The sequence below is a fragment of the Tachysurus vachellii genome, chromosome 2, assembly GCF_030014155.1.
Source record: "Tachysurus vachellii isolate PV-2020 chromosome 2, HZAU_Pvac_v1, whole genome shotgun sequence".
Lineage (NCBI taxonomy): Eukaryota > Metazoa > Chordata > Actinopteri > Siluriformes > Bagridae > Tachysurus > Tachysurus vachellii.
Genome location: NC_083461.1, coordinates 21,009,126 through 21,036,748, shown reverse-complemented (window position 1 = coordinate 21,036,748; position 27,623 = coordinate 21,009,126). Strand labels below are relative to the sequence as shown.

Below are 27,623 nucleotides of genomic sequence, written 5' to 3'. Positions count from 1 at the left end.
TTTAGCTATGCTCAAAAGTTTGCCTACCCTGAAAGAAATTGTTAAACATTGCAATTTATTATGTTGGCTTTGTAGAAGCCAACATTCTGATTGCCATTATAAGCTTATTATTAGGGGTTCAAGCGCGAAGCGCTGGAAACCTATTGTTTTTGTAAAATTTTTTATTAGGGGTTCAAGCGTGAAGCGCTGGAAACCTATTGTTTTTGTTAGGATTATTATTATTATTATTATTATTATTATTAGGGGTTCAAGCGCAAAGCGCTGGAAACCTATTGTATTCGGTAGGATTTTTGTTATTATTATTATTATTATTATTATTAGGGTTCAAGCGCGAAGCGCTGGAAACCTACTGTTTTCGGTAGGATTTTTATTATTATTATTATTATTATTATTATTATTATTAGGGGTTCAAGCGCGAAGCGCTGGAAACCTACTGTTTTCGTTAGGATTTTTATTATCAGGGGTTCAAGCGCGAAGCGCTGGAAACCTATTGTTTTCGGTAGGATTTTTATTATTAGGGATTCAAGTGCGAAGCGCTGGAAACCTATTGTATTCGGTAGGATTTTTATTATTATTATTATTATTATTATTATTATTATCATTATTATTATTATTATTATTAGGGGTTCAAGCGCGAAGCGCTTGAAACCTATTGTATTCGGTAGGATTTTTATTATTATTAGGGGTTCAAGCGCGAAGCGCTGGAAACCTATTTTATTCGGTAGGATTTTTATTATTAGGGGTTCAAGCCCGAAGCGCTGGAAACCTATTGTTTTCGGTAGGATTTTTATTATTATTATTATTATTATTATTATTATTACGCCCTACAAATGATCGTGCAGCCCAAACCGTAAGGCCTAGAGAGCTCAAACTTAGTCCAAGGTGCCTTGAGTGTATCCAAGGACATTGGCGTGTCTCAAAAAACATGGCCGCTATCGGCCACTGAAGTTTGAGCACCAATTAGACAAGATTAATGGAGGCCTATCGGAATGAAACTCGTTGGGCATGTTCGACACGTGGTCCTAGAGGTCTGTAAGAAATTTGAAAGAAATCAGCCACTAGTTGGCGCTAAAGAGTTTTTACGCCACTGTAATCACGTAGTGCTTAATAAATACACACAATATTGATATCATTTGATAGGTCTCCAGATACTGAGCAACTTTGCCTCTTGGACCAATGCTGTCAATCAAATTGTTCATTAATTATTCTTGATCAGGTGAAAAACCTACTTTTGCGAACTAGTCCTAGGTTTTTCGCCTGATCGAGACCAATCCAGTGCATTAATATTCTCTGGAGTCTTAATGTCAATAATTATCGAAAAAAAGTGGAACTTTATCCTTTGGCTTGCTATTAAAGGATTATTTATGAAATGGGCGTGGCAAAAAATAATTCAAAGCCTATAACTCATAAACGAAAAGTCTAATTTATACGACACTCATTGAGCACATGTGACATATGACCTTTAACAATCATGCCAAGATTTATCTTGATCGGACGATAGGTGGTGCTGTGATTGGCAAAAAGCTGCACACCATGTATTTTCAATGGACTGCGCTGGCTGTAAATGGGCTTTTCCATTACTGATGTAATTGCATATAGGTTACAAATAATGGAGTGAGTAATGTGTGTTAATTGAGTAGTGTGATGCAAGTGAGCAGTGTGATGACAGTGAGCAGTGTGACGCCAGTGATCAGTGTGATTCCAGTAAGCTGTATAATGCCTGTAACCTGTCTAATGCCAATAAGCTGAATGATGCCAGTGACCTGTGTGATGCCAGTGAGCTGTGCGATGCCAGTGAGCTATACGATGAAAGTGTGCACTGTGATGAAACTGAGCAGTGTTATATAAGTAACCTGTGTAATGAAAGTGAGCTGTGTGATGCAAGTTAGCTGTGTAATGTAAATGAGCAGTGTAATACAAGTGACCTGTATAATATAAGTGAATAATGTGATGTGCATTATAATTGTTGAAAAGATATATAAACCATATATTTCCAATGTATTGCATTAGCTATAAAAACCACTAGATGGCAGCAGAGGATCACTCGTTGGCTCATTCTATTCAGCATCTGTTTTTTCCTAGGAATTTATACATTTTAAAATCATCATTTGTTAGGTCTAGGTTTTCTGAACCACTTTGCTTGTACAATCAGTGCTGTAAATCAAATCATTCATTAAATATATAACAAATATGTATATTTAAAAAACTACTTTTGCAAGTTCTATAGGTTTTTACTTAATGTCAATGAAATAAGTTCAGTAAAATTCCTTAAACGCTTGAACCCCGGGAAATGCTGCTTGCAGCTTTAAATATTAGGGGTTCAAGCGCGAAGCGCTGGAAACCTATTGTATTCGGTAGGATTTTTATTAGGGGTTCAAGCGCGAAGCGCTGGAAACCTATTGTATTCGGTAGGATTTTTATTATTATTATTATTATTATTATTATTATTATTATTATTATTCCGCCCTACAAACGATTGTGCAGCCCAAGCCGTAAGGCCTAGAGAGCTCAAACTTATTATTATTCCGCTTTATATCATTGGACTCCTTGGCTCATGACTTAAAAAACGTATATCCCCGATTTCATTTCCGCCATTAAAATTTTTTCGCTATAGTGCATTTTGTCTTAAACATACTTTTGCGACCTAGTCCTAGGTTTTTTGCCTGATCGAGACCAATCCAGTGCATTAATATTCTCTGGAGTCTCAATGACAATAATTATTGAAAAAAGTTAAAATTTTGATTCATCGTCACTAAGGGGCCCCCAAATGTTCGAACACTGGTGGAGCCAACTTTTGCTAAAATGGCAATAACTCAAGAACCAAATGAGCTATCAACACCAAACTTGGGACACATGTGAAAGAGGTCACACTGAGGTCACAGGTCAAAAACCGCGGCGATTGGCCACTTGGTGGCGCTATGACAGATAAATCACTAAAAACAGCTCTAACTATGCAAGTGTTGGTCTGATTGACTTCAAACGTGGTGTGCAGTGTCTTTCTCCAAGGTGCCTTGAGTGTATGTAAGGACGTTGGCGTGTCTCAAAAAACATGAACATGAACAAAAAACTCCCTATATGCCTTAAACGCTTGAACCCCGGGAAATGCTGCTTGCAGCTTTAATTAGGGGTTCAAGCGCGAAGCGCTGGAAACCTATTGTATTCGGTAGGATTTTTATTATTAGGGGTTCAAGCGCGAAGCGCTGGAAACCTATTGTATTCGGTAGGATTTTTATTAGTTATTATTATTATTATTATTATTCCGCCCTACAAACGATTGTGCAGCCCAAACCGTAAGGCCTAGAGAGCTCAAACTTGGTCAGATGGTAGTACTGGTCACAGTTACTCAGGCCCAAGGACTCAGCGAAATCGGCCAATAGGGGGCGCTTCAGCGCCCCTCAACGCGTTTGTGCCCATAACTCCTAAACCGTATTTCCAAATCTCAAGTGCTTTATATCATTGGACTCCTTAGCTCATGACTTGAAAAACGTATATCTCCGATTTCATTTCTGCCATTAAGATTTTTTCGCTATAGCGCATTTTGTCCGAAACCTACTTTTGCGAACTAGTCCTAGGTTTTTCGCCTGATCGAGACCAATCCAGTGCAGTAATATTCTCTGGAGTCTCAATGTCAATAATTATCGAAAAAAAGTTGAAATTTTGATTCAGGGTCCTTAAGGGGCCCCAAAACATTTGGAATGTGAGGAGCCAGTTTTACTAAAATGGCAATAACTCAAGATTTAAATGAGCTATCAACACCAAACTTAGAACACATGTGAAAGAGTACAAACTGAGGTCACAGGTCAAAAGTTCGAACACTGGTGGAGCCAACTTTTGCTAAAATGGCAATAACTCAAGAACCAAATGAGCTATCAACACCAAACTTGGGACACATGTGAAAGAGGTCACACTGAGGTCACAGGTCAAAAACCGCGGCGATTGGCCACTTGGTGGCGCTATGACAGAAAAATCACTAAAAACAGCTCTAACTATGCAAGTGTTGGTCTGATTGACTTCAAACGTGGTGTGCAGTGTCTTTCTCCAAGGTGCCTTGAGTGTATGTAAGGACATTGGCGTGTCTCAAAAAACATGGCTGCCATCGGCCAATGAAGTTTGAGCACCAATTAGACAAGGTTAATGGAGGCCTATCGGAATGAAACTCGGTCCGCATGTTCGACACGTGGTCCTAGAGGACTGTAAGAAATTTGTATTCGGTAGGATTTTTATTAGTTATTATTATTATTATTATTATTATTATTATTATTCCGCCATACAAACGATTGTGCAGCCCAAACCGTAAGGCCTAGAGAGCTCAAACTTGGTCAGATGGTAGTACTGGTCACAGTTACTCAGGCCCAAGGACTCAGCGAAATCGGCCAATAGGGGGCGCTTCAGCGCCCCTCAACGCATTTGTGCCCATAACTCCTAAACCGTATTTCCAAATCTCAAGTGCTTTATATCATTGGACTCCTTGGCTCATGACTTGAAAAACGTATATCTCCGATTTCATTTCTGGCATTAAGATTTTTTCGCTATAGCGCATTTTTTCTGAAACCTACTTTTGCGAACTAGTCCTAGGTTTTTCGCCTGATCGAGACCAATCCAGTGCATTAATATTCTCTGGAGTCTCAATGTCAATAATTATCGAAAAAAAGTTGAAATTTTGATTCAGGGTCCTTAAGGGGCCCCAAAACATTTGGAATGTGAGGAGCCAGTTTTACTAAAATGGCAATAACTCAAGATTTAAATGAGCTATCAACACCAAACTTAGAACACATGTGAAAGAGTACAAACTGAGGTCACAGGTCAAAAGTTCTAACACTGGTGGAGCCAACTTTTGCTAAAATGGCAATAACTCAAGAACCAAATGAGCTATCAACACCAAACTTGGGACACATGTGAAAGAGGTCACACTGAGGTCACAGGTCAAAAACCGCGGCGATTGGCCACTTGGTGGCGCTATGACAGAAAAATCACTAAAAACAGCTCTAACTATGCAAGTGTTGGTCTGATTGACTTCAAACGTGGTGTGCAGTGTCTTTCTCCAAGGTGCCTTGAGTGTATGTAAGGACATTGGCGTGTCTCAAAAAACATGGCTGCCATCGGCCAATGAAGTTTGAGCACCAATTAGACAAGGTTAATGGAGGCCTATCGGAATGAAACTCGGTCCGCATGTTCGACACGTGGTCCTAGAGGACTGTAAGAAATTTGTATTCGGTAGGATTTTTATTAGTTATTATTATTATTATTATTATTATTATTATTATTATTATTATTCCGCCATACAAACGATTGTGCAGCCCAAACCGTAGGGCCTAGAGAGCTCAAACTTGGTCAGATGGTAGTACTGGTCACAGTTACTCAGGCCCAAGGACTCAACGAAACGGCCAATAGGGGGCACTTCAGCGCCCCTCAACGCATTTGTGCCCATAACTCCTAAACCGTATTTCCAAATCTCAAGTGCTTTATATCATTGGACTCCTTGGCTCATGACTTGAAAAACGTATATCTCCGATTTCATTTCTGCCATTAAGATTTTTTCGCTATAGCGCATTTTTTCTGAAACCTACTTTTGCGAACTAGTCCTAGGTTTTTCGCCTGATCGAGACCAATCCAGTGCATTAATATTCTCTGGAGTCTCAATGTCAATAATTATCGAAAAAAAGTTGAAATTTTGATTCAGGGTCCTTAAGGGGCCCCAAAACATTTGGAATGTGAGGAGCCAGTTTTACTAAAATGGCAATAACTCAAGATTTAAATGAGCTATCAACACCAAACTTAGCACACATGTGAAAGAGTACAAACTGAGGTCACAGGTCAAAAGCCGCTGCGATTGGCCACTTGGTGGTGCTATGACAGGAAAATCACTAAAAACAGCTCTAACTATGCGAGTGTTGGTCCGATTGACTTCAAACTTGGTGTGCAGTGTCTTTGTCCAAGGTGCCTTGAGTCTTTGTAAGGACGTTGGCGTGTCTCAAAAAACATGGCCGCCATCGGCTAATGAAGTTTGAGCACCAATTAGACAAGGTTAATGGAGGCCTATCGGAATGAAATTCGTTGGGCATGTTCGACACGTGGTCCTAGAGGTCTCTAAGAAATTTGAAAGAAATCGGCCACTAGTTGGCGCTAAAGAGTTTTACGCCACTGTAATCACGTAGTGCTTAATAAATACACACAATATTGATATCATTTGATAGGTCTCCACATACTGAACAACTTTGCCTCTTGGACCAATGCTGTCAATCAAATTGTTCATTAATTATTCTTAATAAGGTGAAAAACCTACTTTTGCGAACTAGTCCTAGGTTTTTAGCCTGATCGAGACCAATCCAGTGCATTAATATTCTCTGGAGTCTCAATGTCAATAATTATCGAAAAAAAGTTAAAATTTTGATTCATCGTCACTAAGGGGCCCCCAAATGTTCGAACACTGGTGGAGCCAACTTTTGCTAAAATGGCAATAACTCAAGAACCAAATGAGCTATCAACACCAAACTTGGGAAAATTTGTGAAAGAGGTCACAGGTCAAAAACCGCGGCGATTGGCCACTTGGTGGCGCTATGACAGAAAAATCACTAAAAACAGCTCTAACTATGCGAGTGTTGGTCCGATTGACTTCAAACTTGGTGTGCAGTGTCTTTGTCCAAGGTGCCTTGAGTCTTTGTAAGGACGTTGGCGTGTCTCAAAAAACATGGCCGCCATCGGCTAATGAAGTTTGAGCACCAATTAGACAAGGTTAATGGAGGCCTATCGGAATGAAACTCGGTCAGCATGTTCGACACGTGGTCCTAGAGGACTGTAAGAAATTTGAAAGCAATCGCCCACTAGTTGGCGCTAAAGAGTTTTTACGCCACTGTAATCACGTAGTGCTTAATAAATACACACAATATTGATATCATTTGATAGGTCTCCACATACTGAACAACTTTGCCTCTTGGACCAATGCTGTCAATCAAATTGTTCATTAATTATTCTTGATCAGGTGAAAAACCTACTTTTGCGAACTAGTCCTAGGTTTTTCGCCTGATCGAGACCAATCCAGTGCAGTAATATTCTCTGGAGTCTTAATGTCAATAATTATCGAAAAAAAGTGGAACTTTATCCTTTGGCTTGCCATTAAAGGATTATTTATGAAATGCGCGTGGCAAAAAAGTAATTCAAAGCCTATAACTCATAAACGAAAAGTCTAATTTATACGACCCTCATTGAGCACATGTGACATATGACTTTTAACAATCCTGCCAAGTTTTATCTTGATCGGACGATAGGTGGCACTGTAATTGGCAAAAAGCTGCACACCATGTATTTTCAATGGACGGCGTTGGCTGTAAATGGGCTTTTCCATTACTGGTGTAACTGAGTGATGTGAGCAGTGTGATGCAAGTGAGCTGTGTGATGTCAGCAGTGTAATATAAATGAGCTGTGTGATGCCAGTGAGCTGTGTGATGCCAGTAAGCTGTATGATGCCTGTGACCTGTCTAATGCCAATAAGCTGAATGATGCCAGTGACCTGTGTGATGCCAGTGATCTATACGATGAAAGTGTGCACTGTGATGAAACTGAGCAGTGTTATATAAGTAACCTGTGTAATGAAAGTGAGCTGTGTGATGCAAGTTAGCTGTGTAATGTAAATGAGCAGTGTAATACAAGTGACCTGTATAATATAAGTGAATAATGTGATGTGCACTATAATTGTTGAAAAGATATATAAACCATTTATATCCAATGGATTGCATTACCTATAAATGGTCTTTTTCATAATTGATCTAGATGCGTAAAGTCTAGAAAACATCAAATCTGTTTCCACATGTCTTTAAAAGCCTGAAAGGCCCTAAAGTCTTGAAAGGCCTTAAACGCTTGAACCCTGGGAAATGCTGCTTGCAGCTTTAATTTTAATTGTATTTTGTTAAAAGTGTACTGTAACACAAAAGCCTGACACATATTGGAAGTGTGTACATACATATTTAGATTTTTAATTTTAGATTTCTGCCTCTGCACATCACAGTCGATTGGAATGAAGGTAGTTTTTTTTTTTACTTTTCCATAATATTATTCCTCAAATAAACTTAGTGAATTACAATCAAAATGAAATAAATAAAATTACAGTTACCTAATAATTAATTGGTATATAATTCACATAAACAATCACACAAGCAGCACTAATAATCAATCATTATTCAGTTCAATTACCTAATGTACTGAATAGAAAGTTTTTCAAGAATAACATTTAATAAATGTCCAGATTCACAAATACGTTAACATTTTTATTTTTCCACAAAGAAATCTGTGTCACATGAACCTCAGAGCACCTGTTTTCAATCTTTGGTCAACAACAATCAAAAAATGACAGCCATGTACTGTAGCCCAGCCTGACCTGTATATAATTCATTCCATTAACTATAAGAAATATTAAAGAGGGAACTATTTAACAATTGCATTTGGGAGATAATGAAGAAAATAACTTCCGTCTATTAGTGTGTGATGGAATGGACCACTTGACAGTTAAACAGCAGCATCCAGTTTGTGTTATGTCTCTGATAACCCTGCTATATCTCTTTTTTCAGATGACTAGCATAGACCCTGTACAGGTATGGAAGCGTGGTACTAAAGTTCTGCTTAGCTTCTATCATTATTTGGTACAGCTTATCATTTGCTGTGATTATCATCAGGCATCCTGGCTGGTCCACAGAGAGGTAGTAAGGGACTAGAATTTTAATAAAATTAAAAATGTCAAGGAATCAAATCCATTCATTTATGAAAATAAACCCGTCATCATACGCTAGTTATAGCAGTAGTGGAAATCAGGGTTAAATTTCAAGTAGAGCACTGCAGTTTGATTGCAGAATGTAGTATAGCATGATTAGAGTCAGAGAAGTGTATGAAAACATATATATTAGGCTCCTAGTCAGCTGTGGGTTCCAGTACCTTGTCTTAGAAGAGAGTTTGTTGTTGAGTTAAGTTATTATTAAGCTATTATTAAGTTAGCTAGCAAACTACTGTAGCTAAGTTATATTGTCAGTCGGGTACATTGATTCCCATTTCCATTTCTCTTGGAATACCAAGGATCAAAGGGGAAAAGAAATCAAATTCTCACTCCAGCTCACACATAAGCAGTGAATATACTGTAACTGTGCTGAGTTAAGGTTTTGTGTGGCACAGCGCCCATGTACAATATGCTGTAGTCACATGCTAGAGGCATGCATTCTGTTTACCATAATGTGTTGTGAAATGCAGACTTTTTTTTAATCGTACCAGATGGTGGTGGCATTAAGTATTCAGATTGTCTATCTGTCCATGCATTAACGTGAGATTATAACTAGTGAGATTAAAAAGCAGATAAACTGGTTAGACTTAGGAATTTTTCCAAATAGGCTCATGTCACAGCAAGATTTTTCTTTAAAGGCGTACACCCTGATCAAAGACTGTTCTTTCTGGCATTGTAGAGGAATGTGTTCAACATTATGGTCCAACAATTTGGCAACCTTTTATTCTTTGTGGGGTTTTTGTGGGATTTGGTATTTACAACACTATGGTATGAAAACCAGTCAACTTCTGTTTTTGTGGGACTGTAGCATGATTTGCCTTCAGAAGACTAAGGTCTCACAATTCGGGAAACCCTATTCTTTCTGAGATTGTAGCAGGATGTTCTGAACGCTACAGCCCAACAATTTGGAGAATTTTGGCATGCTATGGCCCCTGTTCAACAATTTCTACCAATGTATCACCATAGCAACAAAACAAACATCTTTAAAATATCTGCTGTTTCTCATGCCCATTTGCAACAGTGAGATTCCACTGTGTGGAATCACTTAAAATATGGAGTCAAACAATGTAGTGAACTAAAATTACAGTTTGGATACAGATATTTTTAAAATACATCATTATATGATCATTATATGATGATCATTCATCATTATATGATGATCATCATCACCCCTCTATAGTTTTCTATACACATTATATCAGGACATAAAGCTTAAATGTGCAATTGTTAAATCATACTTTGACGTGCAGTGCTTATTATATTAATTACCACAGTCACCACCCAACTGACTAATTTGAGTGTCACCTTGTAGTAAATGTTCAATTCAATTCAATTCAAGTTTATTTGTATAGCGCTTTTTACAATGGACATTGTCTCAAAGCAGCTTTACAGAACGTAAGCATAGAACAGAAGATAAGCATAAGGAGTAATATAGAGAATTAATATAATAAAAATTCAAAATATATATAGTTCACAGTGTGTGTGTGTGTATGTGTGTATGTATATGTGTTTATCCCCAATGAGCAAGTCTGAGGTGACTCAGGCAGCAGTGGCAAGGAAAAACTCCCTTAGATTGATAAAGGAAGAAACCTTGAGAGGAACCAGACTCAAAGGGGAACCCATCCTCATATGGGTGACACTAGACGGTGTGATTCCAAATATACAATCAGACAAATGTTGTATTGGTGTAAGGCTCACATGGAGTTCAGATCTCCTCTTAGCATCACAGAGTCCAACTGGAGCTGGTAGATCTGTAGATGTTTTCTTCAGGATTCTCGCAGAGTCGGCCTCATCTAAGCGGAAACCAAAAACTTCATCGCACGGAAGATGATCGGAGCTGGTGCAATGTCTGGGTGTCTCGGCATGGGTTGAAAAAGAGAAGAGCAGTGCAAAGGGATTAACATATCTGCTGTTCATAAAAATGTGCAGGTCTAGTGTAATAGTGCACAATATAATATAACGGGATGTGTTATGTGTACGCCTGACTAAAGAGATGGGTTTTTAGTCTACCTTTAAACTGGGAAAGTGTGTCTGAGCCCTGAAAAATATCAGGAAGACTATTCCAGAGTTTGGGAGCTAAATAAGAAAACGCTCTGCTGCCTTTAGTAGACTTAGATATTCTGGGAACTACCAGAAGTCCTGAGTTTTGTGATCTCAGAGCGTGAAGGATTGTAACGTGTTAGAAGACTAGTTAGGTACATGGGAGCTAAACCATTAAGAGCCTTGTACGTAAGTAGCAGCAGTTTGTAATCAATTCTAAACTTAACAGGTAGCCAGTGTAGAGATGATAAAATTGGGGTTATATTGTCATACTTTCTTGTCCTAGTGAGAACTCTGGCAGCTGGATTTTGGACTAACTGTAGCCTATTTATTAAAGATGCAGGACAACCACCTACTGTAGTAATGCATTACAATAGTCCAGTCTAGAGGTCATGAAAGCATGAACTAGTTTCTCAGCATCAGATAGAGACAGGATGTTTCTCAGCTTGGCAATATTTCTAAGGTGAAAGAAGGCTGTTTTTGTGGTTTGGGCGACATGATTTTCAAAGGACAAGTTGCTGTCTAATATAACACCCAGGTCTTTCACTGTCGAGCTACTAGTAACAGTACATCCCTCTAATTGGAAGTTAAATTGTGAGAGTTTCTGTGTACTGGTTTTTGGACCTATAATTAGTATTTCTGTCTTATCAGAGTTTAATAACAGAAAGTTACAACTCATCCAGTCTTTTATCTCTCTAAGGCACTGAGTTAATTTGGACAGTTTAGCTATTTCATCTGGTTTTGATGAGATATATAACTGTGTGTTATCAGCATAGCAATGGAAACTAATCCCATGTCTTCTAATAATGTTCCCTAATGGAAGCATGTATATCGAGAAGAGCAGAGGTCCTAGAACTGATCCTTGAGGGACCCCATAATTACCTGGTAGTAAACTGGAGGGTTCACCATCTAATTCTACAAAATGGTATCGGTCAGACAGGTAGGATCTAAACCAACTTAAAGCTTGTCCATGAATACCTGTGTAATTTTGTAGATGTTTTGTAAATGTTGAATTGCAAGCCACACCAACAGATTATTAGCCACAAATTGAGCTTCACATGCAGCAAAGCTGCAATGCACTGTGTGTTCTGACACCATCTGTCATAGCCAGCATTATAACTTTTTTAACTGTACACCTTGCATGCCTTCTTTTTAAAAATTTACAAACTTGTTGATTTGGCCACTTCTAACATTCCTAGTATATCAATAATAAATCTGTTTTGTTTCTGCAGCCTAATGAAGGCCCTCAAAACTTACATAGACACCTCTTTGGACCACATATATTGAGTTTTCCATAATGAACAGGTTCCAAGAATCCTGCTACAGCCCAATTCACCTACAATCTGTCTAAAATAGTATCTGAGGTTAGAATTAGTGTGTACCAAATCATAGCAGGTGGAAGTGAATATCTGAAAGGTACCCAAAAAGTCTGGTAGATTTTTTAATTATTTATCTGTGGACACTTTCAGCTAATATTACCCAGATGGGAATGGTAAACTTAATTATTGTATATAGCATAAATTCTATGAGGAATAATGAATGAAGAATAACTAGGCAACAGTTTTTAACAGTTAACCAAAAAGAGTACATACTTTAGTCCAAAATATACGTAGACACATTGGACATCAGTTAAATGTCCAATTTCTTTTAAGCATGTGAATAGGAGGGATTGTGACAAAAATAGCCTAATATTAGCCTAATAAAAATCTTAATATTTTTGTTAAACCCCTTCAAAAAAGCTGATATATGTGTGTATATATATATATGTATATATATGTGTGTGTGTATATGTATATGTGTGTGTGTGTGTGTGTGTGTGTGAGTGATCACGCCTAGAATTAAAACAGAAAGTATTTTTCTGACATGAATTACAGGCTGAACATTTGGCAGCTGCATTTTTCAAGTTGATTTCCTGTTACCTGTTCCTGTTTGTAGATACCCAGTAATTCTCATGTAGACAGCTGCACAGGTGTTCTGCCGACACAACACAAGCAGTTTGCTGGCTGGTAAGCCTTTTTTATATTATATCTTTAAATGAACCCTTTCTGAAGGATATATAAAAGGAGAAAGAACAAACTCAGGCTTCTGGAAAAATTAAGTATGTACTCTTTAAACCAAAGTTTCCAATGTAATTGTTTTAGACCATCAAGATCTAAAAAAATCACTTAATCATCTAGAGATACATCTGCGAATAATTATTTGTTTTAATGCACATTGAAACTGTAGCGAGTACATTTGTACAGAAAAAAGGGAAATACATATGAATATAAATCACCTTTCTGTTTTCTATAAAACTTTATTAAGGTTGTTTTAAAGAGTTAGAGATAATAAAAAAGAGAGCATAGATTTCTGTATACATTTTTATATAAAACAGCAATAGGAGACGGTTGTATGGATAAGTGCTTTGTAGTCTGTATTAAAAACAGCTCCTCATGGTAATTCAACAGTCCATCAAGCTAAAACCTTAAAGGAAGGGTTAACCTTAATATAGCATAAATGTGAACACAAAGACAAATTCTGTGATAAAATTTTGTTGTTTCGTTTTGTACTACTCCTTGATAATTATATAGAATTAATAGAATAGAATTATATAGGTACTGCTTTCTCTAATAATATGTTCCATGTTTGCATACATTTACTTTCCCTTTTGTGATATATGTCTCAATACATACTGTATGTACATCTCTTTCATTTCTAATTCTAGATTTTCGGGTCATCATGGGGTGTCCATTTCTGTTGTGTCTTGCTGCCCTTCTCTTTATGAGTAAGTCTTTAGATCTGAACCTTACAACAGAAACGTGTTATTCTACCTGAATAAAATCTTAAATACATTATGATGTATTTAGAAAGCATTCAGAACCCCTTCACATTTTTCAATTTTGTTATGTTGCAGCCTAAATCTACAAATTCTTTTTATTTCTCATTATCTACATTCAGTACCCAATAACGACAAAGTGTAAACATAACTCTAGAAATGTCTGTATAGTTATTAAAAAGACAAAACTAAAATATTAAATGTACCTAATTATTCAGAACTTTTTCTTCTGTACTTAGTTAAATCACCTTTGGCAGCAAATACAACAAATACAAATCTTTTTAGGTATGATGCAACAAGCTTTCCACAAAATCAGCTCAGGCTCATTCAGGGTGGATGTGTCCATCGGTGGACAGACATTTTCAGGTCTCTCTAGAGATGTTCTATATGGTTCAAGTCAGGGTTCTGGCACATTCACGGAGTTGTCCCTAAGCCACTCCTGTGTTGTCTTGGCTGTGTGCTTAGGGTCATTGTCATGTTGGAAGGTGAACCTTTCGCCCAATCTGAGGTCCTGTGCGTTGTACAACAGGTTCTAATAAGAATATCTTTATAATTTTCTCCATTCAGCTTTCCCTCAACCCTGACCACTCTCCCACACCCACAGCATAATGCTGCCACCACCATGCTTCACTGTTGGGATGTTATTATGCAAGTGATGAGTGGTGCCTGGTTTACTCCAAACATCTTCTTCTTCTTTCGGCTTTTCCCTTCAGGGGTCGCCACAGCGAATCATCTCTCTCCACCTAACCCTATCTTCTGCATCCTCAACACTTGCACCCACTAGCTTCAAATCCTCATTAATTACATCCATATACCTCCTCTTTGGCCTTCCTCTTTGCCTCCTGCCTGGCAGCTCCATGTCCAACATTCTCCTACCAATATACTCACTCTCCCTCCTCTGAACATGTCCAAACCATCTTAATCTCGCCTCCCTAACTTTGTCCCCCAAACGTCTAACATGGGCTGTCCCTCTGATGTACTCGTTCCTAATCCTGTCCAATCTTGTCACACCCAAAGAGAACCTCAACATCTTCAGCTCGGCTACCTCTAGCTCTGACTCCTGTCTCTTCTTCAGTGACACTGTCTCTAAACTATACAGCATGGCCGGTCTCACCACTGTCCTGTACACCTTCCCCTTGATTCTTGCTGATATTTTCCTATCACACAGAACTCCTGACACCTTTCTCCACCCACTCCAACCTGCCTGCACTCGCTTCTTTACTTCTTTCCCACTCTCTCCATTACTCTGGACTGTTGACCCCAAGTACTTAAACTCCTGTACCTTCTTCACCTCTTCACCCTGTAACATTACTATTCCACTTCCCTCCCTTTCATTCACACACATGTACTCAGTCTTACTACGACTGACTTTCATTCCTCTTCTCTCCAGCGCAAACCTCCACCTCTCCAGGTTTTCCTCCACCTGCTCCCTGCTCTCACTACAGATCACAATGTCATCTGCAAACATCATCGTCCAAGGAGACTCCTGTCTGACCTCCTCTGACAACTGGTCCATCACTATAGCAAACAGGAAGGGGCTCAGAGCCGATCCCTGATGCAGTCCCACCTCCACTGTAAACTCCTCTGTCTGACCTACAGCACACCTCACCACTGTCCTGCTCCTCTCATACATGTCCTGCACCACTCTGACATACTTCTCTGCTACTCCTGACTTCCTCATACAGTACCACAGCTCTTCTCTTGGCACCCTGTCATACGCTTTCTCTAAGTCTACAAACACACAGTGCAACTCCCTCTGACCATCCCTATACTTCTCCATCAACATTCTCAGAGCAAAAATTGCATCTGTTGTGCTCTTTCTGGGCATGAAGCCATACTGCTGCTCACAAATTTCCACCACCTTCCTTAACCTAGCTTCCACTACTCTTTCCCACAACTTCATTGTATGGCTCATCAACTTTATCCCCCTATAGTTGCTGCAACTCTGCACGTCACCCTTATTCTTAAAGATCGGCACTAACACACTCCTTCTCCATTCCTCAGGCATCCTCTCACTTTCTAATACCCTGTTGAACAAACTAGTTAAAAATTCCACTGCTGCCTCTCCTAGACACTTCCAGACCTCTACCGGGATGTCGTCAGGACCAACTGCCTTTCCACTTTTCATCCTCTTCAAGGCCTTCCTGACTTCATCCTTTCTAATCTTATCTACTTCCTGTTCCACAGAGTTCACCCCTTCTACTCTTTTTTCCCTCTGATTTTCCTCATTCATCAGCTCCTCAAAATATTCCTTCCATCTCCTCTGTACACTCTCCTCACTTGTGAGCACCCTTCCATCTCTATCCTTAATAATTCTAACTTGCTGCACATCCTTCCCATCTCGATCCCTCTGTCTAGCTAACCTGTACAAGTCCTTCTCTCCTTCTCTAGTGTCTAACCTAGTGTACAACTCATCATATGCCTTCTGCTTGGCCTTAGACACCTCCCTCTTCACTCTGCGCTGTAACTCCTTGTATTCCTGTCTATTCTCTTCAGTCCTGTCCATATCCCACTTCTTCTTGGCTAATCTCTTCCTCTGTATACTATCCTGAACTTCCTCATTCCACCACCAAGTCTCCTTATCGTCTTTCCTCCTTCCAGATGACACACCCAGCACCTTTCTCCCTGTCTCCCTGATCACTTCTGCTGTAGTTTCCCAGTCATCCGGCAGCACTACCTGACCACCCAGAGCCTGCCTCAACTTCTGTCTAAATTCCTCACAACATTCCTCCTTTTTCAGCTTCCACCACTTAGTTTTCTTCTCTATCTTTGACCTCTTCCTCTTACAGACCATCAGAGTCATCCTACACACCACCATCCTATGCTGTCTGGCTACACTCTCTCCCACTACCACTTTACAGTCACTAATCTCTTTCAGATTGCCTCTTCTACAAAGGATGTAGTCTACCTGTGTTCTCCTACCTCCACTCTTGTAAGTCACTCTATGTTCCTCCCTCTTCTGAAAATACGTGTTAACCACAGCCATGTCCATCCTCTTAGCAAAGTCTACTACCATCTGTCCTTCAAGGTTCCTTTCCTTAACTCCAAACTTGCCCATCACCTCCTCATCACCTGTGTTCCCCTCACCAACATGTCCATTAAAATCCGCTCCTATCATGACTCTCTCACCCGTGGGAATACTCTCAATCACCTCATCGAATTCACACCAGAATCTCTCTTTCTCCTCTAACTCACAACCTACCTGTGGGGCATAACCACTAACAACATTCAACATCACCCCTTCAATCTCTAACTTCAGACTCATCACCCTGTCTGACACTCTCTTCACCTCCAGAACATTCCTCACAAACTCCTCCTTCAGGACCACACCTACCCCATTTCTCTTACTATCCACACCATAATAAAACAGCTTGAATCCTGCTCCTATACTACGAGCCTTGCTACCCTTCCACTTGGTCTCCTGTACACACAGTATATCCACCTTCCTTCTCTCCATCATATCAGCCAGCTCTCTACCTTTCCCTGTCATAGTACCAACATTCAGAGTCCCTATTCTCAGTCCTACACTCTTACCTTTCCTCTTCTCTCTCTGTCTGTGCACTCTCCTCCCTCCTCTACTCCTTCGACCAAGGAGTAGGTTGGCCGACCAACCTCGACCAAGGTTTACTCCAAACATATTGATTAGAATTGATGCCAAACAGTTTAATCTTGGTTTCATCAGACCAAAGAATCTTGTTCCTCACCTTTCCTTCAGATGCTTTTCCAGGCAGGTTTTCATGTGTTTTGAACTGAGGAGAGGCTTCTGTCTAGTCCAGATCAGCGGAGGGCTGTAGTGATGGTTGTCCTTCTGGAAGTTTTCTTAATCTCCACACAGGATCTCTGGAACTCAGTCAGATTGACCATCAGGTTCTTGGTCACCACTCTTAAGTGTCTTCTCCCCAATTGCTCACTTTATCCGATCGATCAGCTCTTGGAAGTCTCTTGGTTGTAACAAAAGTCCTCCATTTGAGAATTATACAGGCCACTGTGTTCTTGGGAATCTTCCAGAATTTTTTTTTTTTTTTTGTAGCCTTCCTCAGATCTGTATCTTACAACAATTCTGTCTCTGAGCTCTGCAAACAGTTTCTCGGATATGCATCTGAGATATGCTCTGATCTGCATTGTCAGCTGTGAGGCCTTCTAGTAAAAGGTGTGTGCCTTTCTGAATCATGTCTAATTAATTTAATTTACCACAGGTGGATTTGAACCATGGTGTAGAAACAGCTCAGCAAGAGAAATGGGTAGCATCTGAATTTCAAGTGTTGTTGCAAAGGGTCTGAATGCTTATATAAGTGTGATATTTTAGTTTTTTTCTTTTTAATAATTTTACAGACATATGAGGTAGTAAGTGAGGGATAAAAATGAATTTAAACAATAGTAGTATTAGGATGCAATGTGAGAAAAGTGATAGGGGCTGAATACTGTTTGAATCCACTGTTTATAGATTATGCAGCAAATTGTCACAAACTCTATAGCTCGGTGGTGCGATGATGCAGAATTATTTTAACAAACATTATTGCAGAATGTCACAAGTGGTTTATTCTTGGTCATTTCATTTAAAGCAAACTGGTTATGCAGCTATACCAGATATGTCAAAAGTAATTGCCCCTATTCAGTCTTAAGCTAGGCCTTCCAACCAGTTTTAATTATTTAATTATGGATATTTTGAAAGCAAATTTGAGACAAGCCTTTATGCAGTATCACCTATAAGTATGCTGATCTAATCTGCTTTTCAACATTTTGTAGTGATGAAATATGGAAGTGAAGTGGACATAATTAAGATATACATTAAGAAAAAAAAGTAACTCCAAGGTGTAAACGGTTGCACAGTTCAAATGAGAGAAGCAAGAAAACTTTAGTCCAGACATTTCACAAATCATGTTTTTATAAAAGAGTGACAACCATATGAAATCTTTTTTAGTTTAAAAAAAGCATGTGTTTGAAACTTTACAAATATTTGGGGAAAGTTTCTCTGGTCTGATGAGACCAAGGACAAATATTTTTCTCCTATGTTTGAAAGAAATTTTAAATTCAAGATGGCTCATTTCCCATAAAACACTATTCCTACAGAGGAACATGTTGATTTATTTTACTCAAAGATTTTCAAAGGCACACGTAACTGTAAGGGAGCTACCTGACTCTTCTCCCGTGCGTGCCCCGCCCGCACAGAGCGGCTCGCCGGCGTACTAATTACACACACCGGACTCGCATTTCAACCTCATCAACCACCATATATAATCCCCTCTCTCACTCTAACCTCCGTCTGTTATTATCTATGGTTCGGCTGTGCTTTTCACTACACGCCTGTGTAAATGCCCAGCTTCGCGCTTCAGCTAAAGCGCTCCCTAGGATTTGGACACAGACTGCCTTTTGCATTCACTTCCGGACTTCGTGGGCCGCGCTCCCTAGCGCTCCGCCGGATATATCATTGTCTCTGCTAACCAGTGTGTTTATGGCATTAAAACTCTGTTTGCCTTCACTTCGGCTTCCACCTCTGTGTCTAGCATAACAGTAACATTTAGAACACTTTACATCCATGATTAAAAGTATATAACAAAAATTTCCCAAAATGCTAAATGTTGTTGAATATAAATTGATGTAAATTAATATATTTTCTGCATAGCATTTTCTTGATTAAATAGTAAATCATTGGTGCTTCAATATGAATAAAAGGCTGAATATTTTAATCATCCAAATACACTATTTTCTTTTTTTAATAAGTGTGAATTTTTGAAAAAATACTGACTGATATCTATTTTTAAAAAATATACTCATATAAATACAGATATTCACTTTTTGCAAATATAATTTCAATAGTGTAACAGAAAAACATAAAATCATTTGGCGAAATGTGCCTATAGAAAAAACTAATACATTGAATTGGCCTTTGTCAATCTCTTTCTGTGCCAACTTGGAGTCCAGCTTGTAGTAATGGACTAAATAATCAGTCCAGTTCATTAACTGTACTGTCAGTAATTGGCACCATTGCTGACATCCTCCAAAAAAGGGAGGAAATGCTGAATCAATATTCATATCTAATCTCTCTTCCTCTCTCTGAAATTAGGTGAGGTGGCCACAAGACACACCACAGAAACCATGGATATACAATCCCAAACAGGTACAATCATTCGCACTTTTATTATAACGACTTTATATTACAGGTCATAGTTAATGGGAGTCCAGCATTACCATAACATTCATCATTAATCTGTAGGGATCTTGCTCTTTCTGGGTCTCTTACAGTACATCAAGAGCTAGCAACATTGCCCCCAGGTACAGTTTAACCAATAATGTCTGTATACATGGTATAACCTGTGAACATTTTATAATAAAAAAACAATCATACGAATACTTAATAAGAAACTTTTGATAATGTCAAGAAATAATGGGGAGCTGAATTATTTATTTGTATCTTGCTTATCATGTAAGAGCAGATTTTAAAATATACACAGAGATATGTTTCTAACATGTTGGGAGTGAAACATTAGTGCTCATGGTCTGTCCACATATTAGGATTTGTCTGTAATATGAAAGGTGCTACATTGTCATATCAAAAAAATTGTCACTCATGGGAAAGTGACCTCATAACATTTGGTGTTCATTCTAAAACAAAATATAACCTACATACATATGACAGTACTGTATGTAAAGATAGTAAAGATTACACAAAATAAATATTATACAAAATAAACAAAGCTACACAAATAAAAATCAAATCAGCATAATTTTGCTTTGAGAACTGAACAGTGCTGTGATATAAGGAGTATAAAAGGAGAGTGTAACAGTTATACATTTACAACAGGGTTATATATGACTCTGTTTTTCAGGTCCTTACATTCCTGGTCATTTTTATCCATTTTCTCATGGATCAGAAGTTGACCTTTTTGATAATATTGAAGGTTCACCTCAGATAACACTTCAACAGGCATTCCCTTTCTTTGGATCCTACAAGGCCACAATATATGTAAGAAACCTCCTTGGTTAAAAAAAATAAAATAAAAAATACCAAATGGTCTATTAAGACAGATTGTAAAAGATCTTCAATAAAGTGTGTTATATCAATTTGGATATATAAAGTTTAGATAAATAAATGTGTTAGATCACCACTTTAATGCATATTGAAAAAGACGAGATAGAAAGAATATTTCAAGGTGTCTAGTTTTTCTATTCATTTGTATTATAGGCAAATAAGAATGGTGTACTGAGTTTTGCCAAGCCACTAACTAAGTCCAGTCCTCATCCGCATACGGGCACGGACATCATCGCTCCACTCTGGACTGATTATAAAGCGGACAACCATGAAAGAGTCGTCTATGAGGAAGTCACCAGTGGTCCTCTTCTTTTTCAAGCGACACACGACATTAATACTATGTTCCCAGAAAATAATTTCTACGCAACATGGCTCTTTATAGCCACTTGGCAGTCTATGTCATTTGCCAACAGCACAGGGGTGAGAATGGATAACTGTTTGAAATTAAATTGTTATACTTTCAGTACAGAAAAGTTTCAAATTTCACTCACGACACAAAATTTTACACAGTTCATTTTTTTTCATGTGATCACTTCATGTCATGTGTTGATTTATGTGGACATGTACAATTTCAGAATATAACAGTTTGAAATACACCTTTATATGTTATTCCATGATTTGATCAAAGTTGTTTTTTTACTTCCAGAACGCAACATTCCAAGCAGTTTTGGTCTCTAATGGTACAGATGCGTCTTTTGTCATGCTGAACTATGGAGAAATTGATTCCACTGATCAGAACTGGCTGGTGAGAGGATCATGTTCATCTTTATTTCCTAATTTTGTAAAATAATTGTTAGAACATTTCAAAATAAGTCATAGTCACTGTGTTGTTTGGATACTCCTTCAAGGCTGGCTATGAGACAGTGGATGGTACCTCCAATATAATTGCAAAAGACATCATTACCCTCTCTTCATCTTCCAACGTCCAAATCCCTGGTCGCTGGGCTTTCCAAGTCATTGATCCAGCCTCATGTGAATATTCTGTCATTAATTCTTTTTGCTTAATGTGCTGAAATTTAAAAAATATATATTTTAAGCAGTACAACCTGCTGCTAAATGTTAATAATATTTTCATTCAATACACGTGATGATTTCTATAGTTTCATTTCTAAGGCTGTCCAGCTTCATATTATTTCAATGATTTTTTTTATTACACCATGGTCTTCTAGCAATAATTCAAATACCAGATTTATATCAGTGCATTCATTCTAATATGGTATAGTTTCAATTGTGCATACTACAGGTTTGGAAGGCATCCCCAGTTTCTTGGGACAATCTAACGACAGCTTCTTGGTAACATAAGAAGCTGGAGTTTTCTCATCATCTTATTTACTTTAATAAAAAGAGAGTGATCTAGCAATTGCTTACATGAACTTGAACACAACAGGAACTCATTTGTAATCATTGTAATATAAGAGAAAGAAAACACCCTGGGATATGTGCTGTAATAGTTAGACATTCACACTGTTGAATGTAAACCTGTACAGTACTTCTCTAGTTCTATAGAATTAAGTGATAAAAGCCTAGTTTATATCATTAACATATGGCTGGTGGCAGTCTGGTAATATATCTGTTTTTTGTCTCTTTGTAGCATACTGTCAGAAGCAGAACTGTTCTTGGGATGAAGTCTGTAAACAGATAAATGGAGTCTATGGCTGTGGCTGTGGAGAGAACAATACAATGCTGAACAAAGACACTTATGGTATGTTCCACCATTAAAGTCAGTCTGTCTATTGCTCCTTTTCCACCAGAAAGAACCGGGTGCTGGTTCAGAGCTACAGTAGTGCTGGTGCTGGTTCAATGTTGGTTCACTGGCGAGCCTTCTAAGAACTGGTTTGCTGTTAGACCAGCAATGTTTTGGTGCTACTTAAGAACCACTTTTCCTGGTTCAGAGCCGGTGCTTTGGGTGTCAAAAAAGAAAGAACTGATTTTAAATTAGGCTCTGGCTCAGAACCAGCACTCAAACTGCCTTGGTGAAAAAGGGGCATTAATGAGTTGTGCAAAGTTCTTCATGATCTGAATTATTTTGTCCCAGAGACATTAGCTTGAATAATTCTGGGCAACCAGAATTTGTTGAAGCTATCAAACAAAGTCTAGGGAAGAATTCTGCTAATTTTATCAGGATTTGTTTCTAAACAAAATTAAATGTAGCGTTCAGCGTCGGTTCAGGCAGGCCGCATAGTCAAGCTCGGCTATCAGCTGATTGTCAAAATTTCTAACCCAGCCCATCAGTTGATCTGATTCCTAAGCGCTCAGTTGGTCCCTTTCAAACAGGGCGCCCTATTTAAATGCATTTTCAGTCTGACTGCTTGGCTGTTTCCTCTGCATTGCTGCAACCCACCTCCTCCCCTAGCTCCTCCTTGAAACTTTTTGTTTAACTTAATCAGTGTCATTCTGTTGTCACTGATGCAGGCTCTGTTCTAAATGGGGGGATTTGTTTTGCTGCTTTCCCAGTTTAAATGGGAGATTGTCCCCAGAAGCTGCTGCTGTTCCCTGACTAGCTTTAATGGAGCTCATGAAAAGGATGGGGAATTCAGAACAGAGCCATACCACCAAATGTAAATTTTAACAAGCTTGCAAATAAAAATTTAAATATATGTCTAAAAGAATTGTCTTTATTTTGACTCAAGTGGTCCTGACTGAAATTAAATTAAAATTCCTAAAAATAGAAAGAACATAGAACAGCCATGATTCTGCCTACTTGAGTAGGGCATGCACCAAAAATCAGTGACAGGCTAAAAAGGGATTAGTCAGAGAAGTGTTGAAGGTTAAAACTCAACATAAAACTACAGCTACTGTACCATGCTCCACAGGGTGGATGGTGTTTTCACAGTGTTGCTTTCTTACTTTTGGCTCCATTTTCCATCAGACGCCATTGAAACATGTTCAGGCAGTTCTGGATCACTGTCTCTGTCTCGCTGTCAGCTGTTTGAAGCTGGATATTCTGCAGATGTTCTCCACCTCAATGACCCAACATGCAAAGGCGAGATCCAAAATAACCGGCTGGTCTTCAAATTTGACAGTAATACTATGTGTGGCACAATTCTGGAGGTACAAACCAGCCCGCTTTTATATACTTTAAATTTACATACACTGTCTTCATTATTTATTTATTTAACATACTGCATATATGATTAGAACAAGTTATAATTCCTCTTTGTGTAACTCCTCCACACATAATTTTCTATAAATGTAAATATAAATTCAGTGTTTGATGACCATACCAATGAATGTGCTACAATACAATTCAATTTAGTAGCATCTGATCAATATGTCACTAACTTTGTTTAGAATTTGAGCTAGGCCTAGGATTATTATGGGAAAGTTCATTTAAATAGGCCTGAATGTTGTCACTTTACCCTTTGGTTTGTCTCATTATTAGATTTAGATTTTAATAAGAGGAAATACAAATACACAGTACAATACCAATACACAGTACTGAAAAATGTCATTTCTGTTTTCTGTTCTTTAGCATAATGAAACACACATCATCTTTAAGAACAATGCTGGGACAACTGACGGAATGGGTGTGATCAGTCATGTTAGTGGGCTTAATATAGCCTTTTCTTGCTTGTATCCACTCATCCAGAGCTTCTCCATGCCCATGGCCTTCCAAATCTCAGGAAGGTAGAGATCTAGCATCAGCATCACACCACCACACGTTTCATTTTTAGCCTTTTTTCACATGGTCAAGCACTTTGTGCTGTATTTTAATATATGAAAGATATATATACCATGGTGATGATGATTACTAAAATGTGGAATTAATCTAATTCTTCTCACAGTACTATCAGCAGGGAACTGTCTACCGAGGGGTCGTACCAGATCCATATGGTCCCATATCCTGATTCTCAGTTCCTGGTTCCATACTCTGGTAATGTGACCCTAGAAATGAACCAACAGCTATATATAGCTGTGGAAGTGGATCAGTTTGACAGCAAACAAATCACTCTCGTGCTGGACAACTGCTGGGCCACACCCATTAACCAGATGGACTCACTCGTTCGCTGGGACCTGATCATAAGGGAGTAAGAGAAATGATCATTTTACACATGATCAGAAGTTTTTTCCTGTTATTTACTGAGCTAAAGTAACATGTGACTTCAGGAAATGATGATGCACTGAACTGACTCTCTCCAGGTGTCCAAACCCTGCTGATGGCACAGTGGAGGTGTTGCAGAACGGCATCTCCACATCCAGCCGCTTCTCCTTCAGGATGTTTATGTTCACCGGCTTCTCTGGCAACTCTATTATACTGCACTGCCAGGTCCACCTCTGTCTGCAAGGGCCAGGCAACTGTGCACAGGTAGGTTTTCTAATAAAAGACATTGTGGAATGATTGGAAAAGTCATGCAATTGCGTTTTCCATTTGTAATTTCTTTTAAAATTCCTATTTCAGTCATGCAATGGAACACTTTCCAGAAGACGCCGATCTGTAGATTTCTATGACAGCTGATATTACGATGCAATTTTGAAATTATTGATTGTTCCTCACAGGTGATGTTAACAGGGCTATAGTTTCTTGTTTCTCTTTGTTTAATCATGGTTTTGCTATGGCAGTGCATATGAGTATGGCAAGTAATATCAAAATTAAGCTGTATTTATAATTGTAGGTGATTGACAATTTTTATCTATTCATGTGTACTTCTGTACTCATTGTTCTGTCGAAACAGTTCAAAATAAGAATAAACCAGTAATAAATCAGTAGCAAATAATAAATCTTCTCAAGCATTCCATGTTCTTCGTTCTTCTTTTTCTTCTTCTATTATTGTTATTATTATTATTTATGTCGGTGTTACCTGAATGAGGATCACTTCCTTTTTGAGTTTGGTTTCCCTCAAGGTTTTTTCCTGATATAATCTCAGGGAGTTTTTGCTCACTAATTGTGTCTCTAGCTTGCTCATTGTCGATAATTTTATATTTAAATTGTATTTAAATTGCATTCTGAAAAACTGCTTTGTGACAACAATGTCCATGGTTAAAGCCACTGAAGGAACTTATTTTATGAAGGATCGTACATCTGAAGGAACGTACATTTTATATATATATATATATATATATATATATATATATATATATATATATATATATATATATATATATGTAAATAAAAGCAACTTATTGATTTGGTGTTGCTACTTAAGGCAGACAGTGAAGGACTATATTAGGAACAGGCTGTTTTTCAGGCAGTGTCTAATGTTTCTACCCTTTTTTCAGAGCCCATAGTTCCTGTTTCATCTACTCATACAAGTGCTACTGTTACAAATCAGCTTGTGATTGTTCCTAGGGACTGCACGTGTCCCATGTTGAATGGGAAGATGGGCATAGGTGAAGCTGAGTGGAAGGAAGAGGTACAGGCATAAATGCGTGCCCGTCATCTCTCCATCATGGATCAGACCTTTTTCATCTTCGACCATGAAGAGGGAGAGGCAAAGGAAGAGATTCGATATCACTCTAGTGCATAGGGGTTTTTGCAATTTTAAGAGTTATCTGGCTGTACACAAACTTATGTTACTCTACAGCAAGCATTCTTTTCCAGGCAGCCGCAGGAAAGGGAGGGTTTACATGAGTTGTCCTTGTGTATTGTACTGTACTGTAACTGTTATGGGGTGGCTAACCTGAGCTCTTTTTAATTCTAATGAAAATCTTAAATTTAAGTAATATATAGTGAGTATAGGTTCTACTGATAATTCCATATTAAACTGACAGGTATCAAGAAGTGTGAAATGCAATGCAATTTTTTAAATATACACACACAACACAACATAAACGATCTGAACAGTTTATTATAGACAGATTTTCTGCAAAATATTGACCAGAATACTTTTCAACCTAACTTAAAAGTTACATTTTTATTAATAACAAATCCTAATACTTATCAATAAATGGCCATAAAATAAATAATAAAAGCCAGCAAAATGAAATGAAAGCTTAATTAGAAGTACTTAGTCTAACCGTTGCAGCCCTGTACTTATCTGCGGTTTGTAGAAGCCAGACAAAATGGTTCTCACTTCTGTGAGGAAGTTGTGTCAGAAGCTCTGTGTGCAAACACGGCAATTTAATGGCTCGTGAAGGACACGTGACGAAATGATTATGTGCCAGTAAGTCCATATAAGGGCATCTACGTCACATTACTCCAGCTTCTTTGTCTACAGGAAGCGCTCTGTGTACGTGTGTCAATTGTTTGTCCTGTCTGTCAAGTGCAGGGAGAGAAAAACAATATGTTGCAATCTAAGCATTTTAAGAGATGCGTGCATCCGTGCCCCTGCTTTATCATGGGGACGACACACATTTGCATTGTTTGTTTGGGAGAGGAGCATACCCGGTTGGCTCTCGAGGGACCCGGCTGCGTGCATTGTGAGGGATTCCCTCTGCGTATGCTCCGATCCTGCCTGGCTATATTTTCAGCTTCGGCTGCGCCTCGTAGTTCAGGTCCCACGTCCGCTGAGGCGGCGTGGCGGCTTCGATCATGGGGTTCGCAAGTTGAGTTAGTGGAAGCTGAGAAAGAGATGGGTATTTCCCTTTCTCTTGCCCTCTCCCCTGACTCCGTTCGATCGGTTTCGGGAGCTCGCGCTGTGATTTCTCCCGACCCAGAAGTGAGCATGTCGCTTTCCGCGTCGGGCTCTCAGGAGCTCGATGCAGGTGGGGAGAGGCTTTCCCCCTCTGAACAGCCGACACAATCAGTGGTGTTCAAGGAGCTCCTCAGGGCAGTGACAGGCGCTGTGTCTAGGTTAAAATCAGATTGGCCTGAAGAGGGCGTTAATGTCATCCTTTCTAAGCTAGATGACCGCTTTCTAATTTCAAACCGAAGGCCACCTTCACGCAGGCGGCTGCCGTTTTTCCCAGACCTCCACGCTGAGGTTTTGAGTACTTGGAGAAATCCATTTTCAGCATGTATTTTTTTTCTCCTGCCATGTTTGACTATTCAGCCATTATAGGGCTTGAAAGCCATGGGTATGGGGCGATGCCTGGGATTG

General features: G+C 38.8%; 1 protein-coding gene across 2 annotated transcripts; it reads left to right on the top strand.

Moving 5' to 3' along the window:
• Nucleotides 1-12,685: 12,685 nt before the first annotated feature.
• On the top strand, nucleotides 12,686-25,382 carry LOC132841467 (alpha-tectorin-like). Of its 2 annotated transcripts, XM_060863786.1 has the most exons (14): nucleotides 12,686-12,807; nucleotides 13,506-13,565; nucleotides 19,681-19,734; nucleotides 19,860-19,889; nucleotides 20,444-20,580; nucleotides 20,800-21,066; nucleotides 21,293-21,391; nucleotides 21,495-21,618; nucleotides 22,238-22,348; nucleotides 23,516-23,697; nucleotides 24,119-24,273; nucleotides 24,432-24,674; nucleotides 24,787-24,952; nucleotides 25,046-25,382. In XM_060863786.1, the coding sequence occupies exons 2-14, from the start codon at nucleotides 13,520-13,522 to the stop codon at nucleotides 25,100-25,102; spliced, it is 1,671 nt and encodes a 556-aa protein (XP_060719769.1). In that variant the 5' UTR covers nucleotides 12,686-12,807; nucleotides 13,506-13,519; the 3' UTR covers nucleotides 25,103-25,382. The 2 variants fall into 2 exon arrangements, with proteins under 2 accessions (XP_060719769.1, XP_060719770.1); XM_060863787.1 differs by lacking the exon at nucleotides 19,860-19,889.
• The last annotated feature ends 2,241 nt before the right edge of the window (nucleotides 25,383-27,623 follow it).